The sequence below is a fragment of the Sciurus carolinensis genome, chromosome 2 (genome assembly GCF_902686445.1).
Source record: "Sciurus carolinensis chromosome 2, mSciCar1.2, whole genome shotgun sequence".
NCBI classification, from domain to species: domain Eukaryota; kingdom Metazoa; phylum Chordata; class Mammalia; order Rodentia; family Sciuridae; genus Sciurus; species Sciurus carolinensis.
The window spans coordinates 110805674-110830229 of record NC_062214.1 but is presented as its reverse complement, the minus strand read 5'-3'; the positions used below and the strand labels follow the sequence as shown (position 1 = coordinate 110830229).

The 24556-nt window shown below is 35.3% G+C and overlaps 1 protein-coding gene and 1 pseudogene across 1 annotated transcript in view; one reads left to right on the top strand and one right to left on the bottom strand.

Annotated features, from left to right (window-relative positions):
* The window catches only part of Mga (MAX dimerization protein MGA), a 103030-nt gene that overhangs the window by 30337 nt on the left and 48137 nt on the right, over positions 1-24556 (top strand). Inside the window, 2 exon segments of the mRNA XM_047537744.1 lie at positions 1444-2550; positions 23362-24310. Coding sequence (XP_047393700.1) covers positions 1511-2550; positions 23362-24310 — 1989 coding nt within the window. The 5' untranslated portion in view covers positions 1444-1510.
* On the bottom strand, positions 11026-15275 carry LOC124973774 (DDB1- and CUL4-associated factor 13-like; annotated as a pseudogene).

Here is a 24556-nt window from a genome sequence, read left to right as displayed (position 1 = left end):
ACTGTGTATAGAATGTGTGCATTGTACTTTGATATTTTTAAGTTGCCCTCTACCAGAAATTTTGTCATTTTAGACTCTTAGCAGCTGGTTAGATGAGAATTCTGGTTAACTTAAATCCTTTCCAACACCTCTACCAAACTTTGATTTTTGCCAGTCTGATAAGTAAAAAAGTATTTAAGTGTGGTTTTAATTTACATTTCTCTTTTTTTTTTTATTGTAAACAAATGGGATACATGTTGTTTCTCTGTTTGTCTTTTCTCTTATTTTGATACTTTTTTAATAGCCTCTTGCTCTTTTTATTCTTAGTCCTTTTTCTTAGTTATTTATTCTTGATCTATAGCAGCTCTTTTTCTATTATGGGAATGAATTATTTATGATGTAAATTGCAATTGCTCTTTGCTATTTATTCAGTTGCTTTTTGATGTTGTTTACATTTTTTTGGCCAGGCTTAAAAATTTGTATAATGAATTTGTTAAAAAATATTTTTGTTTTACTGGTTTTTGGTTTTGTGTCTCAATAAAAGCCTTTGTCACGATTTCTTTAGAATTAAAAAAAATTGTTGGGTGTGATGGTGCTTGCCTATAATCCCAGCTCGGAGGTGGAGGCAGGAGGATTGCAAGTTCAAAGCCAGCCTTGTCAACTTAGCGGAAACCCTGTCTCAAAATAAATAAAAAGGGATTGGGGTGTGGCCCAGTGGTTAAAAGCCCCTGGGTTCAATCCCTGGTACCAAAAAAAAAAAAAAAAAAAAAAAAAAAAAAAATCTAGGAATGTAGCTCAGTAGTAAAGTGCTGTGGGGGGTGGTTTAAAAAATTAAATATTAGTCTATCCAATTTTTTCCAGTAAACCAGTAATTTGACATAGCCTCTTTAAATGCAAATATTAATAAGTTAAGATAGCTTTTTATTTATTTATAAATCTATGTCAGTGCCATTGGGGATTGAACATAGGGCTTCAAGCTTGTTAGGCTAGCATGCTACCACTGAGCTATATATACCCCCAGCCTGTTGACTTGTTTTTTTTTTTTTTCCTTCACTCATTCCAAATAAACTTACTATTTAAAGCTATATTTTGGCCAATTAATTCATGAAGTGTTGGGATCATTTTAAAATTTATCTCCTTAAACTTGTATACTTTTTATAGTTTTCCTAAATGAATATACCTTTGTGTTTTTGTGTGAGATTAGGATTTAATTTTTATAGGACTGGAATATTTTTAATTTTCCTAATTTGATTAAAGTGAACTAAAAAATGATCAGAATGAGTAGATATTCTGGAATGAATATCCTTGTAGTGATGAAAAGAAGGGTATGATCAGTGTCTTAGAAGAACTTAGGAATATTTTGAGGATGATGTAATCATCATATTCTTGTTTGTACAATAAATATTTACTTGATTAAAGGTTTGTTTGGTTTTTTGTTTTTTTTTTTTTTTTGCTTGTTTTTAGGATGGAAAGGCCATTGTGATTGTGTGATAACTACAGTTATCATACTACTGAGTTTCCCACTGGAATCATGGAGGAGAAACAGCAGATTATATTGGCTAATCAAGATGGTGGGACAGTGGCAGGAACAGCACCTACCTTCTTTGTCATCCTAAAACAGCCAGGAAATGGCAAAACTGACCAAGGAATTTTGGTTACTAATCGGGATGCCTGTACTTTGGCAAGTAGGGTGTCACCACCAGGAAAATCTAAAGGAAAGATTTGCCTTCCAGCTGATTGTACTGTGGGAAGAATCACTGTCACACTTGATAACAATAGTATGTGGAATGAGTTCCATAATCGAAGCACAGAGATGATTCTGACCAAGCAGGGAAGACGTATGTTTCCTTATTGTCGATATTGGATAACAGGTTTAGATTCAAATTTAAAGTATATTCTTGTCATGGATATATCTCCTGTGGATAACCATCGTTATAAGTGGAATGGCCGTTGGTGGGAACCCAGTGGGAAGGCTGAGCCCCATGTTTTGGGGAGGGTTTTCATTCACCCAGAATCTCCTTCTACAGGTCATTACTGGATGCATCAACCAGTTTCTTTCTATAAACTCAAACTCACCAACAATACACTGGATCAAGAAGGGCATATTATCTTGCACTCTATGCATCGTTACCTGCCAAGACTTCATTTGGTACCTGCAGAAAAGGCTACAGAAGTGATACAATTAAATGGTCCTGGTGTCCACACTTTTACCTTCCCACAGACTGAATTCTTTGCAGTAACAGCTTATCAGAACATTCAGATTACCCAGTTGAAAATAGATTACAATCCATTTGCAAAAGGCTTTCGGGATGATGGTCTGAATAGTAAGCCCCAGAGAGATGGAAAACAAAAGAACAACTCTGACCAAGAGGGTAATAGTGTTCCCAGTTCTCCTGGTCATCGGGTTCGTCTTGCAGAAGGTGAGGGGTCAGAGATACAGCCAGTTGATTTTGATCCATCAGGAAAGTGTTTGGAGAAGCCTCCCCTTAATATAAAACAAGACTTTCTTGGTTTCATGGATACTGATTCAGCACTTGAAGTTCCTCAGTTGAAACAAGAGATTTCTGAAAGGTAGGTAATAGGCTTTTAAAAATTATTTATTTATTTATTTTTAGAAATAGAAGGGAGGTTAAGATGGGCCAGATTTTCGATTTGACCTATTGGTTTTGTAGAATGCTTTAAACGTTGATAAATGTGAGACACTGTGAAATAGACTACAACTGTTTTACATTCTGTGATATGACAGTTTATTTTTCTGTAACGAATATAGGTTGGGTTTAGGATCCAGAATTGAAGGCAAATTGAATAATTTATCAGAATGGAGATGTTTTGTTTGTATTTAGAATGTTTGCTTGGTAACACAGATAACTAATGATAATTGAAGAGTAAAAGCCCAAGTCATAATTGAAATTTATTCAAATGAGGCACAAAATGGGTTCAAAGTAAACTTATTTATGTATTTACGTCTGATGTTTATGGATTTGCCGTCCTATGGATTCCCTACTCTGTAAATTGCCCAGCTGAAAAACCAAACTAAAGATTATTACATATTAAAATATCATGATGTACTATTCTTTTTAAAAATTTCTTACTGAATAACTGAACCGTGTCCCCTTTGATCAACACCCCCCACCCCTGGTAACTATTCTTTGGTGGCTACTTGGCAGAGTTTGTCTTTCTTAATCTTCCTTATTTTACTTATAATGTCCTATAAATTCATATATGTTGTCACAACTGATAGGATCCCCCCCCCCTTTTTTTTTTTAAGCTCAGTAATATCCCATTGTAAAAATACATATGCAAGCTGGGCATTTAGCACATAGTTGTAATCCTAGCAATTTGGGAGACTGAGGCAGGAAGATTGCAAGTTTGAGGCCAACCTGGACAATTTCATGAGACCCTATCTCAAAAAAGACAGGACTGAGGGTAGAGCTCAATAGTAGAGAACATGCCTACCATGTGTGAGGCCCTGGGTTTGATCCTTCAGCACCTCAAAAAAATGTTTTTTAATTAAAAAATGCTGGGGATATGGCTTCATGGTAGGGTGACCCTTGGGTTCAATCCCCAGTATTGGGGGGACAAATAGTGTATCTCTATGGTCTCTATGTATTTGTGTTTCTGGTTTAGAGTTTTGTGATTTTTTACTTGCATAGACTTGACTGTGAGCATCCTGAATCTGAAAAGCTTCAATGTCTGAAATACTTCAAAAGCCAGAACTTTGAGCATTATGCTAATGCTCAAAAGTTTTGGATTTCAGATTTTGGATTTTTTGATTAGGAATGCTCAACCTCTATATTACTTGTTCTTTATCCTTTCATCTGTCAGCATATACTTCAGCAGTTTGCATTTTTAACTACTTGGCTATTATGAGAAACAATATTTATTGGTGTTTGACTTTTTTTTTTTTTTTTATTTGAGATTGAACCCATGGTCTCATATGTGTTAAGCGTACATTTTACCACTGAGTTATATATTCAGCCCTCTAAAAAAATTTTATTTTGATACGATTTCGCTAAATTCCCCAGGCTGGCCTTGAACTTGTGATCCCACTGCCTCCACCTCCTGGATTACAGATATGAGCTACCTCTTTGAGTATTAGAACCCAAATTCAGCAGAAGTAAATCCAAGCCTACTTCTTTCCTTTGCCTTCCTATTCTTAATTGTTTGTATCCTATTAACAGCTACTGTTCTCTGAGTTTGGAATTCCTATGCTCATGAGATTCTCCATCCTTATCTATAGGCAGGTTAGTCTTTTTGCTTTTTCAACTTACACTTTCCACCATGTTTTTCTTTGTAGTTAGAACTAGTAGATGCAACCTTAATACTTGATTCTCCAACCAGTTTAATCATCTTGATTGCCCAGTACAATTAAAAAAAATTTTAAACAGTTGACCATCAATTATAGTAATAATAGTAATAATTATTATTTTTACTTTTTGGTGGTGCTGAAGTTTTCCTGCACGCTAGGCAACACTCCATTCCTTAGCTACATCCCTGGCTCACAGTTACAATATTTTTACCCTCATTATCCAAAAGTTTAATATGGATTAAAGCTCTTGGATGGTGGAAAATTAATAATTAAGATTCCTTTGGGGGCCTGGTATGGTGGCACACACCTGTAATCCCAGTGACTTGGAAAGCTGAGGCAGGAGGATCACAAGTTTAAAGCCAGCCACAGCAGCTTAGTGAATCCCTAAGCCATGTAGTGAGACCCTGTCTCAAAATACAGAAAGGGCTGGAGATGCTAGGTGGTTAAGTGCTCTTGGGTTCAATCCCTGGTACCAAAACAAAAACATACAAAACCCCAAAACACCTTTGGGGGACTGAGGAATGCTTCAGTGGTGGAGCATTTGCCTAGCAAGGCTGTATCTTCAGTCCTCAGTAATGGGTACCTTTGGAGGTTAGTGAAGGGGTTCCGGTAGGTGAAAGGGTCAGGTGTATTTCTTTTTTATAAGTAGCAGCTGATGGATGGGATTATATGTGGTTGAACTTTTGATCTAATGAATTGAGAGAATGGTTCAGATTAATGACTGAGCCTCTGTCATCAAAGGGGAAAAAATAACTTGCATCATGCTTCAAGAAATAACATTATCTTCCTATGTGAAAATGGCATTTTGCTGGTTTATGATCAGAAATTATTTTAAGGCAAGAGTTGGCTACATCTAGCCTATAGCCTGTTTTTTCTTTGTATATAAGAATATGTGAAAGAGATCATATGATGCTGGCAAGTCCTAAAATACACACTCTTTTTACCCTTTAGCAGGAAAAGGAAATTACCACCTTTTTATTTAAGACTTTAAAAAAATATATGCATATATAATAGTTTTACTTCCACAATTTCTCATATTCTAGTCAATTGGCCGAAATCTGACTATTGTACCATCTTTTTTGATGATGTCACTGTTGTCTTTTTTTTTTTTTTCTTGGTGGCTCAGAGTGGGCACCAGATTCATATTCATTTTCTCTCTCTCTCTCTCTCTCTCTCTCTCTCTCTCTCTCTCTCTCTCTCTCTCTCTCTCTCTCATTTTTTTGGTACCAGGAATTAACCACCAAGCCACATCTCCAGCCCTCCAAATTCTTTATTTGTAAATACACTCATCTTTATCCATGCTTTGTTTTCTAAGTGTGCTTTTTAGCCATTTCTTCCTATTCTAATTTTTCTTCATGGACCTTTACCATACTTTTCACTTGATTATTCTAACTGTTGATCCTTTCAGTCATTTTCACTGATCCTTGTAATGTATCCAGCCATTTATTAAATGATGATTATTTAGTTCCTGGTATTATGCTCTTATAGTATTATCTATGATTTTGAGCTCTGCTTTCATGTAAGATTATTATTAATTAATTTTTTTTTTGAAACAGGATATTGCTGTGTTGCCCAGGCTGATTTTGAACTCTTTGGCTCACGTGATCTCACTCCATCCTCTTAAGTAGTTGGGACTATAGAATTTGCCACCATGCTCCTCATAGATTATTTTAAAGCTTCAGTTTTTCAGTTTTCTTCATGCTACCCCTGTAGATAAAACTTACTCCTGAAATTTTTAATCTTAAAACCCGCTCTTTTGTGTTTGCTATCATAGTCATTCATTTGTAAGTGTATGCATTATTTTTGCCTCCTTTCACAAATCCGTGTAGTCATTCTGTTGATGGACATTTGATTATTTTAGTTTTTTATTGTTATGAATAAAACTAATTGAATGTTTTTGTGTTTAACTTCGGATAGACATATGCACTAATTTTTCTTTATTTATCTAAGAGTAGAATTGCTGGGACATGAGGTAGACATAGTTTAGTATGTAGCCTCAGAATTTTCCAGAATAATTATACCAATTTTCACTTTCTCAAGTAATGTATGAGAGTTCCTGTTACTTCCTCATATATATATATATATATATATATATATATATATATTTTTTTTTTTTTTTTTTAAATTACATGTGGTAATATCTTTCTCGTTTTTAGCCATTCCGGTCTATCTCAGCCTCCTGAGTCACTGCAATTACAGGCTTGTGCCTCTGCACTCAGTAGAAAAATATATTTATAAACTTAAGATTTCTGCTCTTTATTCAGTTACTCATCAAATAGGACCGAACACCTGGTTTCAGGTACCAAACAAAACAAATTTCTGTATCGTGATCTAATATTCTACATAATTCCAACTCAGAATTTGCAGATTATTCACCTTTTCCATGTGTGGCATATGCAGATGTTTTCTCATTTGGTTTTTTGCATACTGCCATGTGTACATGTAGGGACTCGGACACACACATTTTTCTCTCAGTAAAGCAACATCAGAAGTAAGAAAGAATGACATTGTTATAGAGAGAACCACTTTGATTTAATAGGAAAAAAAAATAGAGTTCACATATATGAAAATAGTTTTGCAAAAATAAGTTTTCTATAGTCTGGAATCCTGTTTTTTGTCTGAACAATGTACATTGTATGCCAGCCTTGTTTTAAGAATGGATTTGATCACTTATGTGATCAGGTGTTGAGACTGTTTCACATTTTTAGCCCTTACAATTATAGCTTCAGTAAAATTCCTTATGCACATTTCTTTATACATTTTTGTGGATACAAAAGTTAGTTCTTAACTTGTTTGGGTCAAAGGGTACACACAGATTTTAAATTTTGGTTAATTGCTAAATGACATTTGAAAAGGTTGTAACCACTTATATCCTCACCCATAATATGTGAGTCTACTGATTTTTGTATCATTTTTGCTTCTGTAGTTGTCCAAAACACTGCCCCCACTATATAGCATTTAAATAGTTTCCCAGGTAAACATTGTGCTTTCATTTTTCTGTAATCCATGCTCAGAATGAACTCTTCAAATATGAATTCAGGTTATGTCACTCTTTCTGAGTGAAAAGCCTTCAGTCACTTTCCATTGAAAATAATTTTTTTTTAAAAATAATAAATAGCACTTATTGACCATCTGGGCCCTTGAGTTCATCATCTCAGTTCATGTCATAGACTCTATGAAGCAAATGTTACTACAGTTACACCATTCATTGGTTAAACCAAAGCTCAGGAAAATTAAGTCACTTTTACCCAAACAACAATCAGTGTAGCTGGAACTGGAACCCAGTTCTAGATTTTGCACTCTTGACCCAATACCTGAGCTGAGCTGAGCTGCTACATGAGAGTGAACTGCTCTTGGGAGACTGAGTAGAGGGAAAAGAGAAAAATAGGTTTGCTGAATCAGTTGCCACTGACCAAGGGCAAGACTCCTCTATCTCTGGCATCACAACCGGTGAAGACTGAGAGTCTGCAATGGTTCGAGGCCAGGGCTTCTCTATGTGTGTGATCTCAGGATGTGCCCCAGTTGCTCCAGCATCGATAACAATCTTTACAGGGTATGTCTCCTAGTAGAAGGGGTGTCCTCATCTTAAAGGTTCTAAAGGAAACCCATGGCTTGACTTCTTGTGGGTGGAGCACTAAGAGGGTATGCAATACCCTGGAGCATTTTCTCTTTTAAACCCCTTTTCTCTGGATTCCTTGATGTCCTCTTTCTGTTGTACTTAAAGGCTGCTTTGCCTATTGCTTTGGTCTTGTACCATACTTTCCATAGTTTGTTGTACCTAAGTCATGTAATTGAATTTCCACTTGAGACATTTTCCTCTTCATATCCCCCTAACCTTTAATGCCATCAGTGCACTTGTTGCTGTATAGTATTAGTGGCATTGTATAATCTTTCAGGTCTAGTTTCATGTCTATTTTATTTTATCCATTATTTTTCTTTACTTTGTATGTTTAGGCTTTTTAGCATCTATGAAATTGTCTCATTTGTTGACTGGTTTGTACTCTCATTTCCTCTCTTCATTATAGGGTTCATGAAAGTAAAGATCTTGTTTTTATTTGGTATTGATGGTTCAACCCTAGGATAATCACTGAGTGATATTTAGATTTGTGTATTTTAACCAAAACCTGAATAGTATTGATAAATACAAACTTCGGAGTATCAGAAATACCATTTATAAACATGCATTTGATTTTTCATTACCTTGAACTTAGAATCTTCCTGTCTCAGTCTCCCAAGTTACTGGAATTCCAGATGTGCACCATTATTCCTTGACATACTTATTTTTTTTAAATGTTTTTTTCTTGTCATTCCTCTATTCAAGCATCCTTTAAAAGGCTCTGGGCTGCTTGTCTAGCTTAGTGGTAGAGTACCTGCTTAGTGTATGGAAGGCCCTGAGTTCAATCCCCTGCATTGTGCCACTGCCCACAACAAAAAACCCTGATTTACTTGCTTGAATTTGTGTCCACCTTATTAAATTGAAAATATAGAACAAATTACAGATGGATCAGTTTTTTAAATTGAACACAGTTATAATGAGTATTTATGTCAAAGAAAAAATACACTAACCCTACAGAAACCTCAATAATTTTTTCTTCTTCTCTACTTCACCCACATGATAACCATTTTAACTTCACCATTACAAGCTATTTTTGCCTGTTTTATGGAAATGGAATAATACCCTTCTGTGTTGAGATTTTTAGCTTAATGTTGTATCATGCATTTGTATTGTCTTATGTTGTAGACTGCTTTGTTCTCATTGCTGTATGGTATTCTTTTTTTTTTTTTTTTTTTTTTTTGTTCTAGTGCATACTAGTTAAGAGTTCTCCCATGGAGCCAAATCCTAGCCTATCCACTTTTTCAGAGTTTATTAATTGTCATTTAGATAGTTTCCAGTCTTTTGGGCATCATGAATAGTGCATTCATGAACATTCTAGTTTTGGTTCACATGTGAGTGCATTTTTTTTTTCGCTCTCCCTACCTCATTTTTCCAAGTAGCTGAGACTAAAGGTGTGTATACCATACTGGGCATGTTGAGTGCATTTCTGTTGAGCATATGCCTAGACATGGGATTGCTCAGTCATAGGTTATACATGCATTCAGTAGATTTCCAAAGTGATTTTACCAATTTAATTTTCCCTATTTGTGAATAAGGAGTTGAGATCATCCTGCATTCTTGTCAGAACTTTGTGTGTGTGTGTGTGTGTATGTGTGTTATATTTATGAGGGTTTATTTCTTGACTGTTTTTTGTATTCCATGTTTATCTTTAGGCCAGTATCACACTGTTTTGATTATTGTAGCTTTATAGTAAGTTTTGAAATTGGGCAGTTGTGATTTCACCAACTTCTTATTTCTCAAGATTATGTTTGACTCTTTGGTATCACTTGAGAATGCCGTATGAATTTCAGCATCAGTTTTTCTACTTACTTAAAAAGTAAGTATGGTCCTTTGGATTTTATTAAGAATTGCATTGAATCTCTATCACTAGTCTTCCAATCTATGAATGAGTTATCTCTCCATTTAAAAAATTGTTTTGAACATTTTTCAGTAATGCTTTTAGAGTTTTAGTGTGAGAGCTTTACCTCCTTAGAAAGCTGTTTATTATTAGTAGTAGTATCATTGTGTATGTGGTGCTGGAGATTGAATACAGGGCCTTTGGATGCTAGGCAAGTACTCTGCCTTCAGCCACCCCCAGTCCTGTGTTATTTTTGATGCTATTATATATTGAATGATAGGTTCCTTAATTTCCTTTTAGTATTGCCCATTGCTGTTTCATACTGCATATTGTTCATTGTATAGAACTGATTAAAAAAAATTTTTTTTTTGGTAAATGGACACATTACCTTTATATTATTTATTTACTTTTTAATGTGGTTCTGAGGATTGAACCCAGGGCCTCTCTCATGCTAGGCAAGTGCTCTACCACTGAGCTACAACCCCAGCCCTAGAACTGATTTTTATGTGTTGATTTTTATATTGTTCAGTTTTGCTGAAATTGTTTAAGTGAAAGTTTATATGAAAGCAGATTTTTTTGTGGAATTTTTTGGTGTGAATTTTTTTTTTTCCCCTTCTCTGTTGTACTGGAAATTGAACCTAGTGGCACTTTACAACTGGGCTACATCCTAGTCCTTTTTTATTTTTTATTGTTTATTTTGAGGCAGGGTCTCAAGTTGCTGAGACTGATCTTGAACTTGTGACTCTGCCTCATGAATCTCTGGATAGTGTGGATTCTTATAAGTTTTTGGCCTGCAATCCCAGCTCCCTTAGGAGGCTGAGATGAGAGGATTGTAAATTCAGGTTAGCCTCCTCATCCAAGCAAGATCCTACTTAATAAAAAAAAGGATTGGGGGCTGGGGTTGTGGCTCGGTGGTAGTGTGCTCGCCTAGCATGCACGAGGGCCTTGGGTTCAATCCTCAGGACCACATAAAAATACAGAAAAGGTACTGTGTCCATCTGCAACTAAAAGTATATGTATTTTAAAAAGGGCTGGGAATGTATTAGAGTGCTCTTAGTAGATTGTACCATCTGTGAATAGAGATAGCTTTATTACTTCTTTCTGACTTGAATTCTTCTATAGTAGTCTCCCCTTACCGATATTTTCACTTCCGATGATTTTAGTTACCCATGGTAATATGTGTCTAAGAATACCCAATGGAAAATTCCAGAATAAACAAAATTTGGTCTGGGGGGTATAGCTCCGTGGTAGAGCACCTGACTAGTGTGCGCCAGGCCCCTGGTTTCAGTCTGTGCCCAGCCCTGCAAAAAAAAAAAAAAAAAAAAAAAGTAAGTTTTAAATTGTACAGTGTCCTAAGTATTGTGATGAAATTTAAAAAATTCGTTCTAATTGGTTTGTGATGAAGTGTTGTGCTGTCTTGTTCTGTTCCACTCTCTAAAATGTGAATCCCTTTGTCCAGCATATCTTTGCTCTCTACCCATTAGTAGCCATCTCAGATATCAAATGGACTGTGTAGGTATTGCAGTGCTTGTGTTCAGTTACCTTTTATATAGTATTCTTATGCTACTTACATAATGCCTAAGTCATTCAGCTCCCTTCATTTAATCATGTAGGCATTGTGTCATCTCATATCATTACAAGAAAGGTGATACACTATAGTAAGATACCTCTAGAGAAAGAGGCAAACATTCACATAACTTTTATTATAGTACGTTCTCTACCACTGAGCCACAACCCCAGCCCTATTTATTTATTTTTATGTGGTGCTGAGGATTGAACCCAGTTTCTCACCTATGCCAGGCAAGTGCTCTACCACTGAGCCACAACCCCAGCCCAACCTATGAGAATGATACTGAAGTTTTCCTTCAATTTCTGGTTATAATTGTTGACTGATTTTTTTTCTCTTGATGTAAGCACACCCAGTTTTTCAGAAGCATTAACTTTCCATAGATGAATGTTCATTGAATCAGACCCACACATAAAGTATTTGCTGTTAAAAGTCCACTTTATACATAAAACATGTTGAATTCATTTTGTGTGGGTCTTCCCTGCTTCAACTTGGGTCAACAGTAGAGATTTGAATAGATATATCAAAACTAGCAGACACAAACTCTTCCCTAATCAGGGAGTAATCCACATTAAACCCTGAAGATAGATGATCCATGTGAACCATTATGGGAATGTCCAGTGCATACATATCAAAAGTATATAAGTTGTAATCTTCATTTGCTGCAGTAAAAGTAGAAGCTTCCATAGGGTCCCAACAGATTGTATTTGTTCTCATAACTAAGGTAACCTTTTTCAGAATAGTAGCTTGCCTCATACCTTATTGTACTATATTTCTGTCAGCACAACTTCTCAAGAGAAATGTCTCATTTGAGTTAAATTTCACACTTTCTGTACTATCAAATCCCCAGGTTATTGAACACATAGAATTGATTCTTTATTCATTTCATATGTCTTCTTGCCATCCACATGTGGCAAAAGCAGGTTCTTTCCAGTGGTGATCAGTTCCAGTATACTCTGTCTTTCCTAAGATTGTATGCAGTGCTTCTACCTCTTCTCCATAACCTGGTCCATCTGTTTTCCATTACTTCACAGTTTTGTCATCACCAACAGTTATTTAAAAAAAAAAAAAAAAAAAAGAAGTCCCACAAAAGCGAGTACATGTTCCTCCTACAAAACCTTCATGTGCTTGTACCTATTGTACAAATACATTTTTGTTTAGACAGGTTCCAAATTCTAACCAATTTGTTAAGTTCAACTTGGTTTCACGTATGTAGTTGTTTGGGATCTGACTCAGTATATTTACCTTCATCTTTGTCCTGGTTTCCATGAGCCTTTTTCTCCTGTTAGGCTCACAACTATCTCCTCCCACAAGCTCTACTTCCAGCTCTCCACAATATGGTTTTAATTTGTATTTTTTTAATAATAGATAAAAGTTGATCACCTTTTTGGCCATCGAGGTCACTCAGGTGGTATCATGGGAGTATCTTTCCTAGGTCATTGTTTTCTTCCCTTGGTAGATTGCTTTTAAAGCTAGAACCCCATTGTTTTAATTACTATAGCTTTATAATGTTAACTGCCTATGTTCTTTCATAGTGTACCTGTGGTAAGACTTTTCTAAAGCTAGTCATTGTTGGTTCTAAACTACTTTAATGAAGTTATTTCTTACCTTTTGATTGTGTTAAGTGTATTACTCAGATTTTTTTTTTTTTTTGGGGGGGTGCTGGGGATTGAACCCAGAGTCTTGTTCTTACAAGGCAAGCATTCTACCGACTGAGCTATCGCCCCAGCCCCTACTCAGATTTTTACAGCATCCTTTCTTCCAGTTTTGCCCTTTTCAGTCAGACTTTTTTAATTTTTAAAAGGAAGTCTGATATTGTTAGTGATCCATTTACTTTTTCAGGAGTATACATTGCCTGAAAAGTTACAAAAATTTTTAAAAATAAACTATAAAGGCTGTGGACATGACTTAGTGGTATGGTAGAGTGCTTGCCTAGCATGTTCGTGGCCCTAATTTGATCCTTATCACCTCAAAAATACAAACAAGTCTCAGTAGTCTTACCTTATCTACAGGGGATACATTCCAAGACCTCTGAGGTTGCCTGAAACTTTTGATAATGTCAAACCCTGAATATATACTGTTTTTTCTTATATGTACATAACTAGAATGAAACAACTTCAAAATTAGACTCAGTAAGAGATTAACAATAACAGTAATAAAATGAAACAATTGTAGTAATATGCAGTAAATAAGTTATTTAAATTTAACTTTAAAATTATTCCTGGAATTTTCTGTTATTTTTGGACCTTCGTTGACTAGTAGTTAACTGAAACTCTGGAAAGCAAAACCATCCATAAGGGGAGACTACTGTATTGTTTCAACCATATGTGGTATACTGTAGTTCAATTCTGACACTACCTAGGGTTAGTGTTAGATTCCACAGGTTTATTTGCATGATCCCCAAGAAGACTATCCCTACTTCTGACCCTGGGCTACTTGCATTTTTGACCAACTGTCTATACATCTAGTGGTTGTCTTAGATTGACTAATTTACTTGAGTGACTTTTCAGACAGAAATCCCAAAAAGCACTGTATTCAGAATTACAGTTTTATTCTAAAGAATACAGATTAGGACCAGCCAAATGAAAAGATGCATAGGGTAAGGTTTGGGAGGGTCTAAAATTGCAGAGGGTCCATTCCCTCTCCTCATGGAAACCCATCAAGTGCATTACCCTTCTGGCATTTTGATGTGTACAATCAGGAAGCTCTGTTGAGTTTAGTGTGCAGAGTTTTTGTTGGCGTTTCGTTTTGTAGGTGCCATGGATAAAATCATTGACCATGCGATTGAATTCAGCCTCCAGTTACCTTCCCCTCTCTAAATGTTAGTTGGTTCAAAGTCCCATTCCTCAAATAAGTGTTGGTCTTTTTGGTGAAGAGAGTCTCCATGAGTCAATTCATTAGCATCAACTCAGGTGTGAGGCACTAGCTCATGAATAACAAAGACACTTTTATCACCAAGGAGATTCCAAATATTTTAGAAGCCCTATGCCAGGAACCTTGGACAAAGACCAGACAAATTCTTTATTATACAGTAAGTACATACACATAATTGTTAAGGTTAAATAAAATCACTCAGAATGAAAAATATAGTCACTTGCTTTACCTCCCATTTTCTTCCTAGAGAAACTCATTTTTTTCCTTTTAGCTGCTGCTTGTTTTTACCACTCTCTAAATCATATGCTTAATGCTATTAATGTTACATTATCTACTTTTAATATTTTTCTAGTACAGTGTCTTAGTTCATTTTCTGTTGCTATTACAGGTTATAAAAGGGTAATTTATAAAGAACAGAAGCTTATTTGTTTCATGGTTTAGGAGGTTTGGAAGTCCAGGAGATAGCTCTAGCTTATGTTTGGCATTGGTGCGAGAGCTTTCCTGCTGCATCCTGCTGCATGATAACACAACACGGTAGGGGAGGTTATTGTAAGGTGAGACAGCAAGTGTGCTAGTGTGGTTCTCTGCCTTTTATATAGCCACAAATGCCATCATGAGATGGTATACTCTTATGACCTCATCTAATCCTTATTACCTCCCAAAATCTGTGCTTTCATATATCACTAAAATGACTTTGGGGATTTTCTTTTCCATGAACTTCTGGGGGACATATTCAAACCATAGTGTATAGTGCATAAGCCTTTCAGCTACTATTCTTTTCTTATCCTCTTAGTGTAGTTATTTGACTAAATAAGTGTCTGTTTTTTATGTTATGATAGACGTATTCTATACTGCTGAACCTAAATAATGTACTATGAATGCTTTTTCTTCTATAAGTTTGTTTTGTGGTAGAGAATTACCCTCTATTTTTAAAATCTGCCTTAGTTCTCTGTGTACATAGTGCTAATTTTTCTAAATTCTTTAATAAAAGCTGAAATATCTCAGCTCATTCCTACCCACACACATTCTCTCATCTGTCAACAGTAAAATTTTATTTGCTGCCTCTATATACTTACTTTGGGGAGCTTTTCATCTTCCTTTGTCAATCTGTTCTAGTTCTTTAGGCGGTTCTGTGGTTTCCTCTTCCTATCATCTGGCTAACTTTTCTTTTTCCCTTTTCACAAAGGTTCTCCTGTTTTCTGCCATCTTAAGTCTTTCTTGGTGTATGTGTATGTGTATGTGTGTAGTTAATTTTTCATTAATTTCCTCAGAAAAAGGCTGTATGGAACTTAGAATTTAAAAATGTTTATATGGGAACTGGGGATATAACTTACTCGTAGAATGTGCTTGCCTAGCATGATTAAGGCCCTGGGTTCTATGCCTAGCACCTTTTAAATAAAACGATATGATGAAAACAGTAGTCTCCTGTTTTACTAATCACCACCCACCTGTGATTTTCTTATATGTTGGAAAACAACCTTTATTTTGCCCTTACTCTTTATAATTTGGTCTGTAATAGAATTCTATGCTGAAAATGTGTTGTCCCCTTCCAGTTTCCTGTTGAGAAATTTGATACGCTTTTGTTTTCTTCATTTGAATGTAATCTCTCTTTTTTGGAAGCACTTAGGATCTTGTGTTGATCCTTCATGTTATGAAATGTCACAAGGCTGAACTTGGGTGTGGTGGTTCTCATCATTGTGGTGTGCTTTTTCAAAAAAGAAATTCACGTTCTTTAGTTCCAGGAAAATTTTTAGTAGTATCTTTTAAATTTTTAACTTTCATTTTCTATATTGTCTTTTTGAAACTCTTAATAGTTGGATGTCACATCTCTTTCTTTTATAAATTTTCCACTAATTTTGTTTTATATTATGTGAAATTCCCTTGCTTCTGTCTTAACTATTGAGATTTTTATTGGGCTATCAGATTTTGGTTCTCAAGAGCTCATTTATTTTCTTTTGTTCTCCGTGTCCTTTTTCCAGAGGATTTCTTCTTTTTTTTTTTTTTTTTCCTGTTAATTTAAGCACCAGTTTATTACAGGTATTACTTTAATGTATACTTTTAGAACTGTACACATCTTTGTTATGGGAGATATTAAATTACATTGTATTTTCTCCTTTCTTCTAAATTAGCCATTAAATTCCTTGACTGTAGTGGTTGTGTGTAATTTATTTGGCAATCTCTGTGTCCTTCAGAAATGACTGGTACTAGTAGGTGCTCCGTTAAGTGTTTTTCCAAGTAGCTCTTAAAGCTTTCTTAATGTGCTTCAAGATGTGCTTCTTGATGTGCTTTCTTGATGTGCTTCATTGTAGTTGCTAATATCACATATTACTAAATATTAGAACTTTTTGTTGCATTGTTATAAACTGACAAAAGTAATCCTGACCTTCAAACTAACTGGTGTGTATGTAATTCATTAGTTTTTGCTCATATTCTTGCTTAGGTATTCTTCTACCTAATTTATTTGAATAGAAGCGACTTTTTAAAATTTCCTCAGTACTAGGGATTGAACCAGGGTTGTTCTGTCAGTGACCTACATCTTCAGCCCTGTTTATTTTTTGAGACAATAAAGTTGTTGAGTTGTGGCATCACCATGCTAGCCACCAGAAAAGATTCCTTAGAAGAGATGAAATTTAGGAATTGTTTGTAGAATCCCCCCCAGGCAAATTTTCATGCTTGATATATTTATTTTAAATTCTCTGAGAGTTTTTCATCTAGCATGTTTTATTACCCGAGAAGTTGTGAAAGTAGTTAACTGCTATAGCAGTCAAGATCTAGCCTCATGAGGTTCTCAACTACTTGGGACAAAACTGAAGTCATATGCTAAACAATAAAATGATAGATGCAGAAAAATACATTTTGGAGGTTATATCTTGAAATGTGATGGTAATAAGAAAGCTTACCACTAAGCGTGAATACTGCATTACTTGATATGGTATTTATCTGTGATAAACCTAAGAACTAAGGTAATTGGGAAAGGGATTAGAGGCTTGATTCTGGAATTAGAGGTGATGTCATGTGCCTTTAATTCCAGGGACACGGGAGACTGAGGCAAGAGGATCACAAGTTCCAGGCCAGCCTCAGCAACTTAAGCCTCAACCAACTGAGAGAGACCCTGTCTCAAAATAAAAAGGGCCTGGTTTGTAGCTCCGTATAATATGCCCTCGAGTTCAATCCCCCCAGTACCCAAAAAAAAGATGGGGGTGGGACTTGTGACTTTTCTTTGATTTTTGATAACTTACCCTTTAAAAACAGATAAAGAGAAACTGGATTGTGGCTATGACTACATATTACAAAATTAATAAAAATCTGAGTCATCACTAAAAATGGATACCTTTTATGTTATGCAACATATAAAAAGTTGTAAAAAAGAAAAAAGTATAAAGATATCTTTTCACCAGTTATGTGAAGTTTTTGGAAAAGAGGATGTTATTTTAACTTTCACATTTAAGTCTGTGATCCATTCTGAATTAATTTTTGTGTGTGGTATGAAGGATCAGAGTTTACAGTTTTCCAGGGGTTCTGTCATCATTTATTGAAAAGGGTTTACCCATTAAATTGCACTTTGAAGAAACAGTGACTATACATATAGGTGGGTTCATTTTTTGACTGAATTCTGTTCCATTAAGTTGTCTATTTTTTGCCAGTACCAGACTGCCCTCTTGATAATAAGTTTTAGAACCAGATAGTATAAGCCTTCTACTACTCCAAGATTATCTTGGTTATTCTTGGATCTTTTTTTCTTTTTCTTTGCATTACTGGGAATTGAACCCAGGGGTGCTCTACTAATGAGCTACATCCCCATCCCTTTTGATTTTTTTTGAGATAGGATCTCCCTAAATTGCTCAGGTTGGCCTTGAATTTGTAATCCTCCTGCCTCTTTTTCCTGAGTAGCTGAGATTACAGGCATGTGCCACCCCATCTTGCTTGTTTTTATTCTTTTTTCCCAAGTGTTTAAATTTTTTATACTTATAATTGATATTTAAAATAATTTCATATTTTGATAATATAGAAATGCAATCAGTTTTTAGACATTGACCTTGTATCTGATGACCTTTCTGAATTCATTTACTACAAGTACTTTATAAATTCTTTGGGATTTTCTACATATTCAGTCATTTTACTTAAACAGAGTTTGTTTTGCTTCCTTTTTTTGCAGTCTTCCCCTTTGTGTCCCTCCTGTCTTACTCTTCCTTTGTCCTTTCTTTCACCTTCTCCTCTATCCTTCCCTCTAGTTTTACTGAATGAACTTGCAGTATTGTGGTCAAATAGATACTATGATATTGGGTAGAATTTTTTTTTTTTTTTTTTTTTAGTTTGTTTTATCAGATTGAGAATTTTTCTTCTGTTCAACATTTTCCTGAAAGTTATTGAGTCGAGTGTCATCAAATGATTTTCTTGTATCTATTAAAATTTCTAACACCCCCCCCCCAATATTTTGTTAATATGGTGAGTGAATTTATTTTGAAGTGCAAGGTCTGTTATTATATCAGCATTGCATTCTTGGACTAAACGCTACCCGGTTGTGATGATATCATTCTTTTTAGTATTGCTGGATTCAATTTCATGAAAACTGAGTTTTTCCACCTAAATTCATGGAAGATGATTATTTGTAATTTTCTTTCTGATGTGTTGGTACCAGGATTGTATTTTTCTTAATAAACAGGTTGTGAAGTATTCCATTCTTTTGAGTTTTTCATGTTTGTACAAGATTGTTATTTTTTCATTATGTGCTTGATAGAATTCATCACATGAACCCACTAAGTTTTCTTTGTTGGCAGTTAACAAATTTAACTTCTTTATTTTCTATTTCATTGATTTTTTTTCTTTTTTTTTTTTTTTTAATCTTTATCGTGTGATCCACTTGCTTTTTCTTTAGTTTGCCTCATATCAGGGTTTGGCAGGGTCCATTTGTTGGAACATAGCTGTGCTTTGTTTGTTTATTGTCTAGCTTTTGTGTGATACTGGCAGAGTTGAGTTGCAAGAGACTTGGTATCATCTTGAGAAATTTTTACAGTTTAGCTCTTTATAGAAAAAAAATTTCTGACTTAGAGAATTGAGAGAATTGAATTTAGCCTTTTTCCTTGATACATGTATTTAAACCTATAAATTTACTTTTGAGCATTATTCTAGGTGCCTTGTACATGTTTCAGTATGTTATGTTGGTGTTTGTGATTGATTTGTAGTTTGATTATATTGTTGTCAAAGAACATATGACTTAGAACCTTTGAAATTAGTAGGGATTTGCTTTATTGGCCGTCAGAATCTGTTTTGATTGAATTGATACTTCCTATGTACTTTAATGTGTATATTGTACAGTTCTTGGATATAGTAGCGTTTTGTTTTGTTCTGGGGATTGAACCCAGGGTTGCTTTACCACTGAGCTCTGTGCTCAGTCCTGTTTATTTTTTATTTTAAGATAGGGTCTCGCATCAGTGAAATAAGCCAGTCCCAAAAATCAAAGGCCGAATGTTTTCTCTGATAAGTGGATACTGATCCATAGTGGGCAGTGGGTAGAGAAGAATGAAGGAACTTTGAATGGAAGTGAGAGGAGGGGTGGGGCGGGTGGGAATGGGAAGGACTGTAGATTGAGACAGACATTATTACCCTATGTACTGTTGTGGAGTGCAACTTAAGAACAGATGGATCCCCACTGAGAAGTCCAAATTTGAGAGTCTTTATTAGCCGGCCTGCTGATTGTCTCACACAAACACCCAAAATGGCTATTGGGAGAACAGCCCCAAGTGTAGAGTTGCAAGGGGTTTTTATACCATAAGTGTCTGTTGCTATGATTCAAAACTACAAACTGACGTCATGAGATATAAAATTATAAGCTGAAGGGCAAGTGGGTCAAAATGGCCTTAGTCAGGTACAAGTTAAGAATGGTTACTAACATCTAGACAGCCGTTCTCTGATAGGGTACATTGTCCAAGAAAAATAGGAACCAAAAAGAGAACAATTTTACATTATATAAGAATTGCCATTTTGTGTTGCCAAACATGCAAATGCTAAGCAACTGTTGATGGGTACAGAGGTGAGGTGTTCCTACATTACATGTAGTCTCAGGGTAAAATGGAGTCTTTGGTCACTGCCCATATATCCTGGCCCATAACAATACATGTATGAAAAAAAATTATTTTTAAATTAAAAAAAAAAAAGAGTATCATCGTGTTGCTGAGTCTGGCCTCTAATTTGTTTCCCCTGCCTTAGCCTCCAAAATCGCTGGGATTATTAGCCATTCACCACTGTGCTTGGCTATAGGTATGACTTTAAAAAAAATTGTCCCCATTGGTGTTTGATAAGCTTCTTGGGTCTCTGGATTCAAATCTTTCATTATTAGAAGATTTTCCCTTCAACTATTTCTTCACTTTAATCTTATTGAAACTGCAGTTGTAAATACATTCGATTTTTTGATGTTATTCTACAAGTCTCTTATATTTCGCTCCCCCCCCCCCCCCCGTCCTTCAGTCTAGATGATTTACTGCTCTAGAAAATGTCAGCTTACCTCTGATTTCAACCTTGTTAAGGGGCTCCCTTCTCTCCCACGATCTTGGGAGCTAAGACCTGGAAGAATATAAGTGCTCTCTTTGCTTTCAGGCTACTTTTCTCTCATTACTATTGCTTATTTTGCAGAAGTTCTTTGAAGGATAAGTGAATGTAGTGGAGACTGGTTTTCTGCTTGGGTGTCTTCCAGATTCTGTTCTGATCATGCTCAGGCATTAAAGTTTTGCTAATTTCTCTGCATTCCATGGAAGATCTTTGCCAAAGCTGCATTTTTTTTTCTCTATGTATTTAGTAGCATATAAATGCTACTCTGGGTTGAAAGCAATAGTAATTTCTAGTCAACTACAGAAGGCTGGTCCTTCTCCAAACTTCAGTTCATTTAGACTTACTCATGTCCAGAAATCTTCAGTGGCTTTTAAGAAAAATAATTTATTTAGTGTTTTTCATTGTTATTGCAGAAGTAATGGTTTTCTGTGATCTTGCACATTCTAATTGAAAGTGTAAGTCCTCCACTGATGAATTTTTAATTCAGGTTAAAATCTTATGTTGTTTAGGAGCCATTCATGAAATTGTTGCTTGTGTATATTTTGAGATAAATTTTTATAAAGACAGTGACTTTAATTGAGTTAGTGGGTAGTGAAAAATTAGTGCTTCATTAATGATGGATTTCTGTTGCAAATGTATTTTGGAGTTAAGTACAAAAGTGAAGGTTTGTGTGAAATCATTTGAAATACAAATAGGTTATCTATTCTCACCTTAAAAGGGTTGAGAATAGATATTTGGGCTTTGAAAAGCGTACCAAGTGTTTACACTTATTTCTTTAGTTTCCAAAGCCTTTGAAGTGCTTTTGAACAGGGAAGTAACATTAACACAGTTGAATATTTTAGAAAGATAACTTCAATAATGAAGATAATGGATGTAAAAGTGCCTTAATTATTGGGTATCTAATTAGATTGCCTTGTTTCCTTCCCCTTGAGTCGTAGCTGCCTTGCTATTTTTTTAGATATCTTCAAATGGATTTTTAAAAATATTTAGGGAAAAACTTGGAAGTCTGGCTTTTCTAGTTTTAAATGGAGAATTCCTCTGCTATGAGCTTATCTACTCATAGCAGAAACTTACCTATTTTATTTTAAAGCGATTGAACCAAAATATTGTGGTTGTAAAAATGCTGTGTGTGGTGGAGAGGCATTGGAGATAGAAACTGGGTTCTTGCCCATGCTAGACAAATGCTCTACCATTGAGCTACATCCCCAGCCAAAAATGCCATCTTCAATGATAGACTTTGAAGTGAAGAAAATAAGCCCACTATTCTACTTGGTTATGTATGATTTGTTAGAGATACTGTGTTTTAGGTATATGTAGTTTTTCTCACAGGAGTTTTCCTTCTGCCTTTCTGTATTGCTGACTTTTTATTTTTATTTTTTATACCAAGGATTGAACCAAGGTATTTTATCACTGAGCAACATCTTCAGCCTGTCTTATATTTTATTTTGAGACAGTGTCTCACTAAGTTGCTTAGGTCCTTGCTAAGTTGCTAAGGCTAGCCTCAAACTTGGGATCCTCTTGCCTCAGCCTCCTGTCTCTGGGATGCCACCATACATGGTGTATTGCTAACATTTTGATTTGTGTAGCTATTTGGGGGAAAAATCTTATAGGTACAGAAATTTAAGAGTTTCGGATTTCCTTTATCTGAGAATTCTAATTCCTGTCATACTACTTTAATAGAATCAAACTTAGATAATTAATTTTTGAGTCCAGCCACATTCTCAAGATACGTTGGTATAATTTTTATCCTTTCAATGGCTAATTGAGATGAAGGGGAAAAAGTTATTAATAGTGTTTTTTAAATAGATTTTACACAGTCTATCTGGGTCATATATACTTTGCCTTCAGCAATCCTACCCTTTTACTTGAAAAAATTAGTGGCAAATTCTTTACATTCAAAGTGAGTTTTTAAATTTTAAAGTTGAAAAATCATCTTGGGACAATATTATAAATATTCTAAAAACACTGTATACTTTAACATGGTTAAGGTGTCTCAAAATAAAAAGGTTTGGGGATGTAGTTCAGTGACTAAACACCCCTGGGTTCAATTACCAGTACCAAAAAATAAAAAGGACTGGGAATGTAACTTTATAGGAGAGTGCCCCTGGGTTCCATCCCCACTCCCATTCATACACAAAAAAAGATGTTATGTTTTATTTTATGTGAATTTTATCTCAAACACAGGAGAAGATTAGTTGGCAGTTTGTAAAACCTTCCTTAGTTTGTTGCAATTCCTAGTTGTGAAGGTATGTTTTTTCTTTACTAGGAGTAATTAGTGTGTCAATGTTTGTATGATTTTTGGATCACTGCCAGCTGACTTTCAAAAATTCCTTGAGTTCCTTTGAAAATACCTAAAGGAAAATAAGTGTTATAATATATCCTGCATTTTAATTTAACAGTAAGAGGTAACTTTATTCTTTTTTTTTTTTTTTTTTTAATGAAAAGTCGACAAAAAGTGTAAAAGTGTAATCTGTTGATGCACTGCTTTTGAGATCTTGTTAGGTTATACAGAGTGTTTGGAGGAGGGTTCATAAAATCTGATGTGTTACTTGGTTTCAAAACCTTTTTTCCTGTTTGAGCCTTGTTTATGGATAGTTTTGTATTTTTTGTCCCTCCCTGCCTTATCTCTTCAGCCTTGTTGCCAATAATTTTGAAGATGGCTCCCATATTGCCTCACCATTAGACCCGAGTGGAAACTTCAATGTTGTCATTAAAGAGGAACCTCTAGATGATTATGACTATGAACTTGGTGGATGCCCAGAAGGGATCACTATAAAACAGGAGGACACAGATGAAGAAACAGATGTATACTCAAACAGTGACGATGATCCTATATTAGAGAAACAACTAAAAAGGCACAATAAAGTTGATAACCTAGAAGCTGATCATCTGTCTTCTAAATGGCTACCAAACAGCCCATCAGGTGTTGCTAAAGCTAAAATGTTCAAATTAGACACTGGAAAGATGCCTGTAGTCTACTTGGAGCCCTGTGCTGTCACCAAAAGTACAGTGAAGATTTCTGAACTGCCTGATAACATACTTTCCACATCTCGAAAGGATAAATCTCCTGTGTTGGCAGAATTAGAATATTTGCCTACATATATTGAAAATTCTCATGGGACTGGTTTCTGCTTAGGCAAAGAATCAGAAAATGGTCTTAGAAAACATTCATCAGATCTCAGAGTAGTACAAAAATATCCCTTATTTAAGGAGCCTCAATGGAAATATCCTGATTTTTTTGACAGCATTAGCTCAGAAAGAATACTTGATAGTTCAAAGGGTTCAAATGGGGACTCATTTTCAGGAAAAGAGGACCTGAGCAGGAAGCGAACAACTATGCTTAAAATCTCAGGAGCCTCAAAGGCTGTAAATGTTAATCAGAATGCCTCTCCAAATGTCCCTGGAAAAAGAGGAAGGCCTAGAAAATTGAAATTCTCTAAGGCAGGGCGACCACCTAAAAATACAGGAAAGACTTTAACTTCTTCCAAGAATACTCCTATAGGCCCTGGTGGTACCTTTCCTGATGTGAAGCCTGATCTTGAAGATGTGGATGGTGTTCTCTTTGTTTCCTTTGAATCCAAGGTAAGATTATAATTTTTAGGATTCTTTCTGAGGCCTATTAGTCATTTTTCATGTGTGTATTGGCTGATAACTAACTAAGGATCTAGTTTTGTGAAAGTATACATTTGTAAGGGTGTGACTGGGGGAAGTGTCTCTCCATAGTGTTTGATTTAGTATACAGGCATCACTTAAGATACTTTGTTTGAATATACTTAAAAAAAATTATGTCTGGGCATGGTGACACACATAATCTATAAATCTCAGCTA